The 16,691-nt window shown below is 36.2% G+C and overlaps 1 protein-coding gene across 1 annotated transcript; it reads right to left on the bottom strand.

The window, feature by feature from the left end:
• Positions 1-5,186: 5,186 nt before the first annotated feature.
• On the bottom strand, positions 5,187-8,821 carry LOC145689025 (uncharacterized). Its single transcript, XM_081763163.1, has one exon. The coding sequence runs from the start codon at positions 8,499-8,501 to the stop codon at positions 7,464-7,466; it is 1,038 nt and encodes a 345-aa protein (XP_081619289.1). The 5' UTR covers positions 8,502-8,821; the 3' UTR covers positions 5,187-7,463.
• Positions 8,822-16,691: the final 7,870 nt, after the last annotated feature.

A 16,691-nucleotide genomic window follows, 5' to 3' on the forward strand; every position in this document is an offset into this window, starting at 1 on the left:
AAGTAATAGGAACGAAACCTCCAATTTTGGCTAACGTATCAACAGAAGAATTAACCGAAATTATTGTGGAAAAGAGGAGGTTCCACAGTTTGTCACGTTCCCCTTCCACACACAGGCTTTGGAGAGGTGTGTAAAGGAAGTAACAGAATCTTCTTCAGAAGTATGCGGTAGTGTTGCACGAGACGGTTATATTTGCGCAAAACTGGAAGCACGAAAGTATCTACCAAGTTTCGAACATAAATCTCAATATTTGTTCCAAGATTCAACTAAGGAGCTTTAAGTAAGAGGAAGGTGGGTGAGAAGAACTCGCTGTGTAGTCATCTCCACGTGGTTAGTTCTGGGCTGGTTTGGTGTTTGTTGGTCAATTTTTCAATCTTACCTTATGTATTTGTGTCCGTACTATTATATCTACTAAACACCAATCAGACGAAGAGCTGCACATCAGATCAGAACATTTAAAATCCTGGGGTCAAGTTAAAGTATTAGGAATCTTAACCAATTTTCTATATATTAATATAGACCATTACTTAAAATAATGGTATATATTTAAAAAAAAAATATCACACTTTTCGGACCCGCAGGTCCTGGTGAAATATTTTTATCTGCCTCTGTTTTGGGGAAGAAACATAGCATTATACAACTTTTGCACGGTACTCAAACTTAACTTTCTAAAAAATTTATTTCAATAATATTTTCACTATTTACAACTATATATTTTTTTTTAAATAAACGTTCTTTAGGGCCCCCGGGGCCCGGTTAAATAACTTTTTTCCCGGCTCTGCTTCTGTGAAGAAACATAACGTTATACAACTTTTGCACGGTACTGAAACTTAACTTTCTAAAAATATATTTTAATAATATTTTCATTGGTCGCTACTTTTTTTGTTTTCAAAATTAATGTTCGTTCGGGCCCCTGGGGCCCGGTTAAATATCTTTTTATCCGGCTATATTTTGGTGAAGAAACATAACATAATATTATACAACTTTTGCATGGTACTCAAACTTAACTTTCAAAAAAAATTATTTCAATATTTCACTGCTCGAAACTATTTTTTTTTAATTAACATTCTTTGGGGCCCCCGGGGCCCGGTTAAATATCTTCTTATCCGGCTCTAGTTTGGTGAAGAAACATAACATAATATTATACAACTTTTGCACGGTACTCAAACTTAACTTTTTAAAAATATTTTTTAATATTTTCATTGGTCGCTACTTCTTTTTTCAAAATTAGCGTTCGTTCGGGCCCCCGGGGCCCGGTTAAATATATTTTAATCCGGCTCTATTTTGGTGAGGAAACATAATATAACATTTTACAACTTTTGCACGGTACTCAATCTTAATTTTCTAAAAAAAAAAAAAATAAAAAAAAAAAATAAAAATAAAAAATAAAAAAATCGGCCGTTTTCGGCTCACCCTAATGGACATGGTTAGAAAATAGACGTTTTTCTTTAGAACTGGTCATTGTAACGACACCCAATGAGCATACATGAATACGAGATGGTAGATATGATATGTTAAAAGTGATAAAAAAGAATATCCACCATCTTGAAAGAGGCCATGTTGAAGCTGGTACGATTGATGATTATGCAATGCATCGATTTGAACGTAAAAAGACGCAAAAACCTGTTGGTGAAGTCTGTTTTGGAATTACATTATTCCTGTGCTTCTGGTAGTGGTTTAAGTACAAGATAAGCAAAGTGTATCTCGTGACACTCGAGCAGATGGAGGGGGAGCGCTATGAGTGGCATCACTGTAACTAGAAAAACAGAGCGAAATATAATTGTAGTATTACGTGATTCCTCTACATGGTCTCTTTCAAGATGGCGAATATTATTTTATATCACTTTTAACAGATCGTATCTACCATCTTGTACTCATGTATGCTCATTTGGTGTCGTTACAATGATCAGTTTTAAAGAAAAAATTGTATTTTCTAACCATGTCCTTTGTTCCATTTTTGATCATTCTCGAGCCCTAGCGTCCCAACGTCTTGGACACTGCATCTACAATTTCGGCTGTGCGAATTTCCCGAGGCACACTCTCTATATACAAAGTTTCATGAAGATCGGGCTCTGATAGATACCTAGGGTTCCTTGTAAGAATAAAGCTATTTCCCGAATTGTTCGAAGGTTACCTATTTCAGCCCTATTATAATCTCTGAATACCAGTATTTGCCTTTTAAAATCTGGGCTTACATCACTACTGTACTTTCTAGCAAAGTCATATCCAGATTTCTGAACGTCTTCCTCAGATGCAGACAACAATGTTGCTAGAGTGAGAAAATAAAAGCTATTGAGCACAACAGTCATTCCGTGGAAACGGATACTAAGTTGTGACACAATACAATCCAGAATAGGATAAAATACAGTGACACGAAATATATCTTCCAATACATCTAGTCTACTATCCGTAGCCAGTACATCAAAATATTTCTTCGCAAACCTTTTGCGTTTCTCTTGAAATGTTTCTAAAATACTCAATTTCGAGCACAGGTCTTTTGTGGATTTTATACGTTCGTCATACTTTCCCCGAAGATCTTTCATTTGCTGAAGTGATTTAATCAGATTTGTCTCTGCTATTTGCAGATCAATATCAGAAGACTGTAAACTTAAGAAGTTACATACATGAACATTAGGATCTTTTCCCAAATGACTAAGATCAACACAAATTCAAATGTTTGTAATGCCTCAGCTATTCTCAGCTCATCTGGTTTCTTACTTGTCAGACAAATCGCGGTAAGGAACATCAGCAATTCTCTCTTTCATGCAGCAGTATGTTTTGTTTCCTACCTTTTATACATTTTTAAAGAATTTTCTTCTTTAATTTTGAAGCCATTTCATCACCAAGAGCTAAAAGAGACCACCTAGGAGTACTAAAACTAAAAAAAGAAAGAAAGAAAGAAAAAATATCTTGAACATCAAAAAATAAAATAAAATAAAAAATAAAATAAAATAAAATAAAAATAAAAAGAAATAAAATAAAATAATTGGAAACGTATGTGGAGACTTGCAGCATCGGCAATAACAAGATTCAGATTATGCGCACAGCACTGAACGTACGGAGCATTTGAAGTAGTATTAATAATTCTTGCTTGTAAACCACTATAAATTCCGCTCGTCACTGATGCTCCATCATATTCCTGCCCTCTGGATCGTTGTATGTCGATTTGATTGCAGAGTAAAATTTCACTAAAGAGATGTTTATAGTTCTCGGCATCATGCTTATCTAATGCATAAAATCGTACGAAACTTTCTTTAATTTCTAATGTCGCTTCTTCATAGTTCACAACAACGTAGCGAAGAATGACACTAACCTGATCAGTTTTTGTTATGTCCAATGTTGTATCTACGATTATTGAAAAAAACAATCAGACTTTCAAACATCTTCCAAAATAACTTCATGATTACTTCTTCCACATAAGAAATAAATAACAGAATATAAGTATTCAGTGCCGAGTAATAAACGGGTTTAGCAGGGCCTCTTGGGCTTGGGAACTTAAAAAAAAAAAAAAGTTACGAAAGTTATTAGTAATTTAGAATTTCACCCCAATGATTATTTCTCGTATATAAGAAATGACCCTATAGGCTTGGGGGCTCCCCAAAAAATGTTGCTAAAATTGCTGGCAATTTTAACATTGACAATGATTTTTTCCTATACATAAGAAGTGAATGACAATATAAGTATTCAGTACTGAGTAATAAACGGATTCAGCAAGGCCTTCTGGGGGACCCAAAAACAGTAAAAATATTTCTAAAATTGCTGACACTTTTAAAATTGACAATAAATTTTCTCTCGCACGTAAGAAGCTAATAATAAAATATAGGTATTCAGTACCTATTGAGTAATTAACGGGTTCGACGGGGCCCCCTAGGCTTGGGGATCCCAGTGCGTTGCACCGTTTGCACCGCCCATTGTTACACCACTGAATACGCACCTTTATGGCGCCAAAAAAACATGTCTTTGTTGCCAGTGATAAATGAAAGTTCTGTTACAGCTACATTTATATAATGTATACCCGCCGTAAAATGACTTCAGACCTCATGTGAGTCTGGCCTATAAAACAGTGTAATACTTCTCACCTTCTTACACAGTGTTGTTTTGTATTGGAGATATTATAAGTAGCCGTGTCTGAGAACAGTAAATTACTGCTAAAGAGTGAGCTTATTTCATCGTTGGTTGTAAGCCGACGTAGGAACGTTGACTATCTCCTATAGTCTGTGTGCTATTTTTGTGCCTTTGCGTACTTTGAGTTTGAATATTTCTATAATATATACTCGATATGCAGGGAAAATTATGCAGTAAAGAGGAAGGAAAAAAAAAAAAAAAAACTAGCCTATTGAGTAATGAAATGTGGAGTAGTGGAATTTATATGTAGAGTAGTGAAAACATTCCGATAAAGACGAAATGTGAACGTACAGGTCGGGCAAAATCTTGAAGTTGTTTGTCGTCTCTAAAGAACTGCCTACTTCGTTTCAAAGCACACAGTCAGTGGCAAGAGGAAAAGAAAAACGATTAAATTTATAGATAGTCTTATAACAAGAGAAGTAACGAAAACTCCAGGACTGACAGCATGCGAATTTGTGTTTTGGAACGACAGTTCAGTTCCCTGTAGGTTGCCAGCAACTTCAGGACTGTTAATTTTTTCCGCCCTATGCGTTCACACATCGTCTTTATTGGGAAGCTTTCGCTCTTCTGCGGACGAATACGAGATTTTTCTTCATTGCTACAGAACTTTGCTTCATGTCTAACACACAATATAAAAACATTCAATATCAAGTACACCAAAGAAAGGCACAAAAATATTACATACATTATAGGAGAAAATCAACCTTCCTAAGTTAGTTTACAATTAACAATAAAGTGAGCTCCCTACTCAGAGTAATGCATTGTTGTCAGATACGCCCATGTATAAGCATCATCCTCTTTAATGCAAAACAATATTGCGTACGAAAGTACAAAGTGTTGAACCGTTTTCTAAGACAGACTCTCATGAGGTCTGAAATCATTTTGCAGCAGGTGATTATGTAAAATAAATAAATAAATAAAAATAAAAATAAAAATAAAAATAAAAATAAAAATAAAAATAAAAATAAAAATAAAAAAGGTTAAACATTCAATCATGTTTTCACCAATCATGTCTTCACATTCCCAAGCAGTGACACACACAATCTTAACATTTACCAGCATACTTCTTTAATATCTTGCAACATTTGGTTAAATTCGATTCTCACCAGTGTGTGTATACCTTTTCCAAAACAAAAACAATGGATAAAAATGTACAGAGAATTAGAATTTTGTAGGTAATTACCCACCACTCTAATAAATTCAAAAGTACACATATTAAAACACTATATTGTCGCTGCACCTCGAAGAACCTCTATGTGTTAAAACCACAACTTTTCAGGAGAAGCAAAAAACATTCCAAAATTTTAAAATTTTGCCAAATACACGGAAACATTTGAAAAATATAATAAAATTGGTTTTGCATATATTATGCACTGGACATGGTTCTAGCTGGCTTCAACAATATTATATTACTATTTTTGTGTTTACGTAGCACGTCAGTTTACCTTTTACGCCTTTATAAGCACATAGAGGATTTGTATACATTAACCAATACGTACCTGAAGCCTTTAATTTCAATCTATTATTTTTTCATTGTTGTGGAGAAACAATTGAATATTCACTTATCACATTATAAGGGACGCTGCCTGACAGGTTTCAGGTTTATTTGCACGGTATAATTCATTTTCGACAAAAATTTCACATAGCGGTTTTTCGACGCGCAGCGACGATATACATATATTACAAATATGACAATACAAGTACATAAACAGTGTAATTAAATCAATGAATTATTAGAACCAAGTGCAGAATAAGACAACTGACCACAAGTAGATATATAACTCGAAATATCTCAACTTAAAATGACATTAACAAGAAATAATAACATATCGCATAGAGAAAGCTGGTGCAATGGAACGGGACATTACATGTGGAATATTAAAATTTCCTTTCTTCTGTACCCAAACACAACATACGCCTGCTATACATTATGACATAAGTCCTAGGAAATAGCTTAAGATTTATCTGACGAAAAATGTTACGACATATTTCGTAGGAAATCCTACTCTTTTTCTTTCCAAATACGTAACTACACTGCACATCCTACTGATATTGATACCAGGCGTTACATTGTATAATGTTTTCGGGAAACTTTCGGCTCAAACTCTCGAACGGTATCGTGAATATTTTAAATGCGTCTACGGTTTTTCGATAATCATAGTCTTTCTTTTGCATACCCCAAAGAGATAAGGGTGGCAGTTAAGTTGATATGGAAGATCAATATACAGTACATTCTCATTTTGTGAAGTTAGTTGTCTTGAAAATCTCAACGCAACATTCTCTTAGTGTAAACGAAGCTATCATCATTTGTTTTAGCTTAACGTTCAACTTAAGACTAAGGAAAATGGAGATAATGTGTTATATCTCACTCAATTATAATTGTTGAGTGAAAAATGCGTGAGGAAACAGGACAAAATCTAAGAAAACTTAGGCACACTGTTTACCATAAAAGTCACACAGCAGGAGCTGGGATTCCATTAGAGGTGATATTGTTGTTGAGTTGATTTTAGTTTAGCGTCCCGTTCAGCAGCGAGGCTATATGAGACGTGGACCTACTGATTAACATGGAATCCGAACCACATGAGCTCCCGCCGGGAATCGAACCCGGGTCTCCCACGCCAAAGGCGCGTACGGTAACCGCTTAGCCACGAAGGAGCTCTCCATTAGAGGTGATAAACGTTATTACTGAGCAACTGTGCAACCACCATTATCAATCTCGAAAAGATTATTTATGACGAAGACTAAGCAAAGCAGCAAATATATATACACTCGAGTGTCATGGTTTGATGATTTTGTGAATTGACAAATGACGAGTGAGGCTCTTTTTCAAGCTACACACTCACAGCAAAAACATGCTTTTACTTAGGAATGAGATTGTAAATGATCTGTTGATGACCGTTTCAGGCGAAATAATTTACCGCATTTATCACAACAGTAGTCCTTCATTTTTGAATAGACCAATGAATGTTCTTCTAAACGTTGCTTATGACGAAATGATTTAGTACATTTATCACAACAATATGGTTTTATTTTTGAATGAATTAATAAATGGTGCCTTAAGTTACTGCTACTTATGAATGAACCACCGCGTTCATCGCAAGAATATAATAAGTAACTAGCACGTGTACGTAAATGACATTTTAAAGTTTCTTTGTGATGAAACGTTCTTCCACAGTCTATACAGTTAATGGTTTTACACCTGAATGAGTTCCTAAATGCTTTTTCAAACTATACTTCAGATTATAGGATTTACCACATTCTTCGCAGACATACGATTTTGCATTTGTATGAAATATTAAGTGTTTCTTCAATGTGCAACTTTTCGTAAATGAGCTCTCTTATTTATCACAGTCAAATATCTTATAACGTAGATGATTTAGATAGTGTTTTTTCAGGTTATCTTTCCTAGTAAATGATGTGCCGCATATGTCACAAAGATGTGGCTTCGCACCTATGTGTGCTAACAGATGTCTTTTTAAGACTCTTTTCCTAGTAAATGATCGAGCACACTTCTCACAATGGTATTGTTGATACAGCTTCAGATCGTCATGAGTTAACAAATGTGCTTTCAAGTCACTTTTCCGAGTAAATGATCGAGCGCACTTCTCACAATGGTATGGCTTCACACCTTCGTGAGTTAACAAATGTTTTGTTAAGTAACTTTTCGCAGTAAATGATCGAGGACACTTCTCACAATGGTATGGCTTCACATCTTCATGAGTGAACAAATGCTTTATCAAATTATGTTTACTAGTAAATGATTGAACACATTTCTCACAATGGTATCGTTGATACAGCTTTGCACTTTCATGAGATAACAAATGTTTCGTCAAGTATCTTTTCGTAGTAAATGACCGAGCACACTTTTCACAATGATATCGTTCATACGGCTTCACATCTTCATGAGTTAACAAATGGATTTTCAAGTCATATTTTTGGGTGAATAATCGAGCACACTTCTCACAATGGTATGGCTTTACACCTTCATGACTTAAAACATGCACTGTCAAGGAACTTTTCTTAGTAAATGATCGAGCACACTTCTCACAATGGTATGGTTTAACCCCAAGCTCAGTTAATAAGTGATATTTTAAGCTCGTTTTGTAAGTATATGATCTTCCACATTTATCACAAAAATACAGTCTTTCACCTGTATGATTTGTCATGTGTGTATTCAATTTACTTTTTTTCTCATATGATTTTCCACATACTTGATAAACATATGACTTCTCATCTGAGTCAATTGAATACAGAACTGTGGTAGGCCTGACATTATCAAATGACGCACCATATTCCTCACAAGACAGTGAATGATTTTGGGAAACAAAATCTCTATTACATGATTGGCCATCTTGTTCACTAGAATGCAATTTCATATTCGGATAATTTGATAAATGTTTCACTAAGCTTCTTTCCTTGTCCAATGATTTGTCACATTTTTTACATTTTTTACTTGCAAGTGATTCAATATTTTCCTGAGTTGAACATTGTTCCTTTAAATGAATAGGACCAGAAAAAGTCTCGATAGAGTTTTTATAATTACATGTATTTCCAGATGTACTAACAGGCTTCTCTTCTCTGCCTTGGATATTAAATCTAAATCAAATAAATAAACACATGTAATTTGAAATTTTTCATTGTAAAAGCTTTGCTTTTAACAAACTTAAATCTGATTTAAACTACTCGCTGAACAAAACAAGACGTTTGTTGTAAAAATTACTGACGTGTAACAGTTTAGCTAACTATTCACTTTGGCTTCATCAGACACTATGAATACACAGATAGTGACAGACTTAATTAGACAGCGAAAAAATACCTTGATTCCTGATTTGTACCATAGGCTACAACAACCAATTACTTCCCCCGCACAAAATATGCGCACTAATACTCTGCACATAAGATGGAAACACTAATACTGTTAGTATAATTATCATTTCTTTTGTTTATTTGTTTTAATTGGTAAACGATGAAAAAGAAAGTTTGTTTTAATGAGGGAGGTGAAACAATGGACATCATGTTAGGGTTCGTCATTATTCTCTAGGTATTTTCAGGTTGACTGTAACTACGTGTTGATGGAAATTTTGTAGCATGTTATGAAACAGATACTTAAGGTTTCATTAGAACAGGAAGGCCCTACAAGCAGGGGCGCCAGAAGAAAATTTTCTAGAAAGGGGCCCATCTCCATGGTTACTATATTACGTCTGGTATTTAATATACGTGGTTTGCTATATTACGTATACATTTTCGTGAGCCAGAGCGGGGCCCGGGCTCCACCCTGCCCTCCCCTTCGGGCGCCCATGCCTACAAGTGTACAGAATTGATTATGCTTTGATAATTATATGTGCTATTAAAATTAGTTCCCTCAAAATTAGTTATTAAGACAAATTCTCTTATCTGTGGAAAAGGAATCTTTGGATGATCCGTCAACGATCTGGTGAAATCGTTAGTGCGTATTTATCTGAAGTTGTTCAATGCTAAGGATATAGATCATTGCATTTTTTATGGCCAAAACTTGACAAGTTGGACATATCTGGTCTTTAATTCTAACATTGGTACCGAAATATTCTGGTTCCTTTCGAAAACTCCACAGGTTGTTTTGCTGAAAAATCTACTCTTCGATACATTATTTTCTTAATGAAATTTAGAGAGAAAAGAACAGTGAATAGGAATCAGCTCTATGCAAATTATGTTGCATGGCTTTGATGTATTCATTTAAAATGTATGGGTTTAACAAATGATTGCCAGATATATATTATATATATGCGCGTCAAAGCAGTTTATTTTTGGATTTCGTATAGAGCGTGTGAAGAAGACAAGATAGAAAAAAGTAAACTTTCGAAGTGTAAGTTACTACACTTCGCAGTGGATAAACAAACAGTTTAGGATAATACTAAATAAAACTTGAAACTTAATATCCATTATTTTGAGTAAGATGCGCTAAAATCGAAAAAAAGGTTAATTATTGTAACATTTAGAAATTACATAACAAAAATCATAGAGTACCCATAAAAGTATATGAAAATACCGATCACGGCTGCGCGAACTTGCAACAAACCTAGCAAATAAATTTTTGATGACGTTTTTGAGAAACTTTTGGCTCAAACTCTCGAAAGACATGGAGAGTATTCTAAGAGCATCTACGGTTTCTCGATAATCATATTCTTCCCTAAAAAGATAAGTATCGTTGTTAAACTGATCTCGAAGATCAATTCACACTACCATTTCGAGAAGTTAGTCGCCCTGAGAATCTGCACGTATCATTCTTTTCATATAAACTGTTACTGCAATTTTTTCTTTTAACGTCTCACGATTACGAAGCTAAGAGATACTGCTAAGAAGGATAATTGTAGAATGAAGGAAATTTGAGGTAATGGAAGAACCCCAAGAAAATTCAGGAACTCAGTGTCTGTCCACCAAAAATCCACTTGGCGGGAGCTGCGATCGCACTAGAGGTAAGCGATCTACCCTGAGCTTTCATGGTTCCACCACCGTCCAGTTGTGTAACTGCAATTTATATATATATATATATATATATAAAGGGGCGGATCCAAGGGAGGCTAAGGGGCTATAGCCCCGCCCTTGGCGCTCAGGTTTACACTGAATCAAATGGGCTTCAATCCTGCTTTACACTGGATAAAACGGCAAACTATGGTTTAGCCCCTCTCTTGATCATATCCTGGATCTGCGACTGTATATATATATATATATATATATATATATATATATCACGAAGACTACGCAAAAGACCAGTTTGTTTTCGGAAAGGGAATTTGGCTACGGGCATATAATTTGAAGTATTCACCAACTACCTCTATAAAAATTGTTGCAAAAGTACCGCAGGATTCTGAAACATCGATATTTGGATAAGGTACATACTAGTTTTTAAGTAAAGTCTTGACCCGACTACCTTAGGTCCCATAGTTTTGGAACTATGCATCTTTAAAGCTCATATTTTACATGTTTTCAGAAGCCTATAATTCCGGAAGGTAGCATTTGTCCACTCAAGTTGGTCTATACGCTTTGTCTTTTATTTTGGTTCAGGAATAACATCCCAAAGGTTGTGGGTGAGTCAAAATAGGTGTTACAAGCCAATATCTCGCGAACTATACATCATATAAAAAAATATTAAGAGACAATGTACAATACAGAGGGGCCTAAGAAATGAGTCAAACATTAGAGTTCCCCCGCCCCCCATTTTGAGGGGAGGGGGTGAACGTGAAATTTTCAAATGGGAACATAGGTCGAGTGATACCAAGTTCGAAAGAGATTGAAAAATTGAACAATTTTTGTAGGAAACAATTTTTTATATGGGGCACCGTTTTCAAGATAGACCCCAAAATTGGTCCTGTAGCAGATAAAATTTCCAGTACTTATAAATCGGAAACGTATGAGTAGGAAAGGATTAAGCAAAAAATGAAAAACGAAAACATCATAGGCAATGTGGAATGATGGTGGTCCCCGGGACCAATTTCAAAAGGTAATATAGGTTGAGTGATACCTTGTTTGATAGATCGTGGAAAGTCAAACAGCTTCGTACAAATTGTTTTCATTTTGGGCAAGCCTGTTTCAAAATGGCCGCCAAAAATGGTTCCACATTCAGATAGAAAGTGCAGTGTTCAAATTGAGTATTACACGCCAATATCAAGCGAACTACGCATCAAATAAGAAAAGTGTTAAGAGTCAATGTACAATACAGACAAGCCTAAAAATATGTCGAACACGAGGTTCCATCATCATACTGTAAGTGAATAACAAGTAAAATGTTCGGGGGCAAAATCGACCTATAAGGGTTAACGTAATAATAATAATAATAATAATAAGAAGAAGAAGAAGGATACTACTACGAAAAATAATAATAATAATAATATGTATGAAAATAATAAGACAATAAATAATACTAGTACGTATGCGCAAAGAGACGTCGTTCCTCAATCACTGCAATCCTATGAGAAAGGGATAGGAAGGTACCTATTAGGCTCTACTTGTAGGCAACATCTCAACATGTGCCCAGTTAGATTAAGGAAAGCCCGTCAACGTCATTGCCTGGGGAATGGAACCGATGGCCTTCGGAACATAGTACAACGATAACGTGTCAATAGAGCCGATCACACAGGGGACGAGGAATGTGATTTTCATTGTTCTACTGAGAACATTTGAATGTACCTGTGTGTTGTTTGTTCATGCAGTGTGAATAGTATGGTATTATTTTTTTTCTTGTTGAGTAGTAGTGTTCAACGTAAAATCATAATTGATGTTACATTGCCTAGCTGTTCGTGAGAGTGTTAGTGACTTAAAGGGAAGTGGCAGTGTGGATATTGTAGGTAGGGGCTGTAGTTGTGTGTTGAACGGTTCAAAAGCGTAGAAAGAACGGGATATCAACTTTGGTGATAAGTTTTCCGTAGAAGGAAACAAACACTATCGCATTAATATTATTAGTTTGGGTAGCGTTTGAATAGAGCAATGGCGGTGTTTGATCATTGTGTAGATATGTTGCTGGTGTTGGGCGAATGTAGAAGAAACTATCGTAACGCGGCGCGAATGTATGAAATGCGGTATCCCCAACGCCAACAAACATCTCACATGGCATTTCTGAGATTGGAGAGACGTTTGCGGCAACATGGTAGTCTTGTCCGGGGACGACGTAAGGGTCGTTACCGCTCTGCAACCAATGAAGAACGTGCAACAGGAATATTGGCAGCAGTGCATGTAGACCCACATGTTACCACGAGACACCTCGCTCAGGCCAGTGGAGTTAGCCAAAGATCTGTAGTGCGTATTTTGCACGAGTACATGTTTCATCCGTATCATATCATCTTACATCAGGAACTATCTGGCAATGATTTTCATGCCAGATTGCAATTTTGTCTATGGTTGGAAGATATGGAAAACAGACAGCGCAACTTCATATCCACCATCTTGTTTAGCGATGAAGCTACATTTACAAACACAGGACACGTAAACCGACATAATATGCATTATTGGGCTAGGGAAAATTCACTATGGCAGAGACAAGTTGCTCATCAGCATCGGTGGTCTCTTAATGTATAGTATGGCATCCTTGGTAACCATATCATTGGGCCATATTTTTTTGATGGACGTCTTACTGGTGATACCAATGCCGCATTTATCAGTGATGTACTATACCCGGAGTTGTTAGAGAATATTCCTTTCGCTGAACGTATAAGAATGTGGTATCAACATGATGGTGCTCCAGCACACAACGCACGCCAGGTCAGAGCCTTATTGGACCACCGTATGGCGAATAAATGGATTGGGCGTCGAGGTCCTATTCACTGGCCTCCACGATCTCCTGACCTAACCCCACTTCATTTTTTTCCTCTGGGGTTATGTTAAGGATCGGGTAATGTCCAACGTACCAACAACTACTGATGATATGAAGGCGCGTATCCAAGGTGTGTGTGCATCTATCACTCCAGAGATGCTACATGATATACGAACATCCCTATGCCGCCGCTTACGGAGGCGTGTGGAGCAGGATGGAGGACATATCGAGCATCATTTGTAACATGGTAAGTGTTGAAATTATTTGCTTTACAGTGATTGAAATTACAATTTTTAACATCGCACATACCCGTAGAATTACTAAACGTTATTCTACTACTTTACAGGATATTAGGTTGTGGTAATGCTGTTGTGACAGGCTTGCCTGAAATCAAAACAACTTTTGTAGTAAGCTGTTTGGTATTTTACGATATATCAAAGAGGTATCACTCACCCCATGTTGCGATTTGAAAATTCCATGTACACCCCTCCATACAAAAGCAGGGCGAGGGAACTTCTTAAACACAAATGTCAGGCTTTCTGTATTGTACATTCACTCTTAACACTTTTCTTATTTGATGCGTAGTTCGCTTGATATTGGCGTGTAATACTCAATTTGAACATTGCACTTTCTATCTGAATGTGGAACCATTTTTGGCGGCCATTTTGAAACAGGCTTGCCCAAAATGAAAACAATTTGTACGAAGCTGTTTGGCTTTCCACGATCTATCAAACAAGGTATCACTCAACCTATATTACCTTTTGAAATTGGTCCCGGGGACCACCATCATTTCACATTGCCTATGATGTTTTCGTTTTTCATTTTTTGCTTAATCCTTTCCTACTCATACGTTTCCGATTTATAAGTACTGGACATTTTATCTTACAACGATATATTCTTATTATAATGGTATTGTCAATCTGTACCCGTTTATGTCAATATGATCAGAGGCGCAATAATCAAACATATACATATAGTTGAAAAGAGAAAACATTCTTATTGACATGTTGTCATGGAAAAGATTATTATAGAGATGATACATAAAATGGACGGATATAAATGCAAAATGTGTGTACAAACAGAAGAATAAATTATCAAATCCGGACACAATTCATGTTTATGGTCAGTAGTCATTAGTTGATATGTTTAATGTTATAATCTAATGATTTAAATATATATGGTAACGAATTAGGGCTAAAGTGAGTATATTATTCGCTTTATCTGGTGCCGTAGACCCGGGACTATACTGAAAACCTTTAGTTCCGAAGGATAGTAAGAACTGAGTTTATGTGTGTATATATATGAGTTTCACTACTTTGAGAAGTGGGAAGAAAATCCAAAGAATTGGCAATATGCAGGATTCCGAGATTGAAGAAGTACCCAGTATTTTAAATGAAACCATATCTGGAAATGCCGTAACTGTGTCCGAACGTTCTAATCTTATTGATATGATTAGTCAACTACTAGATGCTAAATTTGATCAACAGCAAAAATTGAACGATGAAAAGCTAGAACAGTTACTAGAGCAACATAAATCTCTTGCAGATAAAGTACAAAGTGTACAAGAAAATTTTGATCGCTTGCAACACAATTTGAAAGAAAATTTGCAAGTATTAGCTGATGAAGTCACCATCAAAATTACAAATGATATGACGCGAGAAGTTGATACCAGATTCCAACAATTCAGTAACAAATGGCAAGGTAGACAGGATCAACTAACTCTAGAAACTGAATCGATAAAGAAAGTCGTTGAAGCCATGGAATCGACTACAGCCCAACAAAAAATTCAGATAGCAAATATCACTGCCCAGGCCAACTCACATAGCATACTGATATCTAACATACAAGAGGAAATCAGATCGTTACAAGAAAGGGAATGTGACTACAATAATCCTATGTATAAGGAAGCTTTGGATACTCCCAATCAACAGGAAACATCGCATCACTGCCCGAGAACTCCATTAATAGAAACAGACGGGATATCTTCTTCTGAGAGTTCTACTGATGATGATTTAGTTACAGAAAACCACAGAAGACGATTCAAAAGTCGTGATCGCAAAAGGAAAAAGGAGATAAATAAGCAGGAAAGGGGTCCAGACCATTATCAACGCCAACGAAACCACAACGATAGCAAAATGAATGTCAAGGTCAGCGAAATCAAGGCCATGACAAAATTCAGCGGTAAGTGTGACGAAACCGCAAGCTCGTTTTTAGAAAAATTCGAAGCAGAGTGTGAAATTATGGGCATAGCTCAGTCTAAATTTATGAAGTTGTTGCCACATCTGTTACTTCCCCCTTGTTCCTTGTGGTTTAAAGCTATTCGCGACCATATAAAATCCTACGAAGAATTCAAACGGGCCCTGTTGGCTAATTACGAAAATGATTTCTTGTTAGCTAACCGCGATGCGATGGTGCGAACCCGACACTATTCACCTCGGGTCGATAAATCCCTTACGGATTTTACAATCAATGCATATAATGAACTCAAACTCGTCAATCCGTTTCAGCCCGAATCCAGAACAATCGCTTCCGTACGCATTTTATTGCCGTATAAATTACAACAAATTCTGTTGTCAGCTCAATGCGTAAACTTCAATCATCTCATAATCTTAGTTCAAAACTTTGAGAATCAATTCCCGAACCCTAGCGGAAGTAACCGTAATCCGCCTAATCCGATTCCCGTCAGAAACCTGAATATAACTAATGAGAATACCGAAAATCTTCGCAGCGATGAGAGATCACGTGATAATACTGGCATTGGAATTAGTGAAAGATTTGTTATGCGTACTGGAACTGGAAATAATGGGAGATTTAAAACCAGCGGTAGAAACGAGACGAATCATGGCAATACAAGGAATAGTTGGGTTAACAGAAGAAACTTCCGAGGAAGACGCAATTTCGATAACAATGTGATGCATGCCAATGTGACTCAAAACAGATTTAATTGGAGATCTCGAGATGGCAGGAACTGTCGAAATAGGACCGAAGTAATAAATGACACAGGAAATGGATCAAGAGAGAATAACCAAGATTGTGGTGTTCAATGCACTCTAATGGATCCGTTTGTTAACCCTAATTTAAACTAAAACCTGCTGGTATGGTTGGGGTTAATCCCATATCAGCTGAAGATTCTCGTAATTGTTTGTCCCGAGATTCATCTAATAATTTATTTGAGAACGATAGTAATTTAATTGAGGATAACAATTCTTAATTTATTCTCTCGGATGTTACGAGTTGTGTTATAAGTACTTCATTTGGACTTTATATTTGTGCAACATGTTAT

This window comes from Thermobia domestica, chromosome 7, assembly GCF_964235325.1.
Source record: "Thermobia domestica chromosome 7, izTheDome1.hap1.1, whole genome shotgun sequence".
Taxonomy (NCBI): domain Eukaryota; kingdom Metazoa; phylum Arthropoda; class Insecta; order Zygentoma; family Lepismatidae; genus Thermobia; species Thermobia domestica.

Coding starts and splice junctions, on each gene's coding strand:
- LOC145689025 (XM_081763163.1), bottom strand. CDS start 8,501: ATGAAATTGCATTCTAGTGAACAAGATGGCCAATCATGTAATAGAGAT.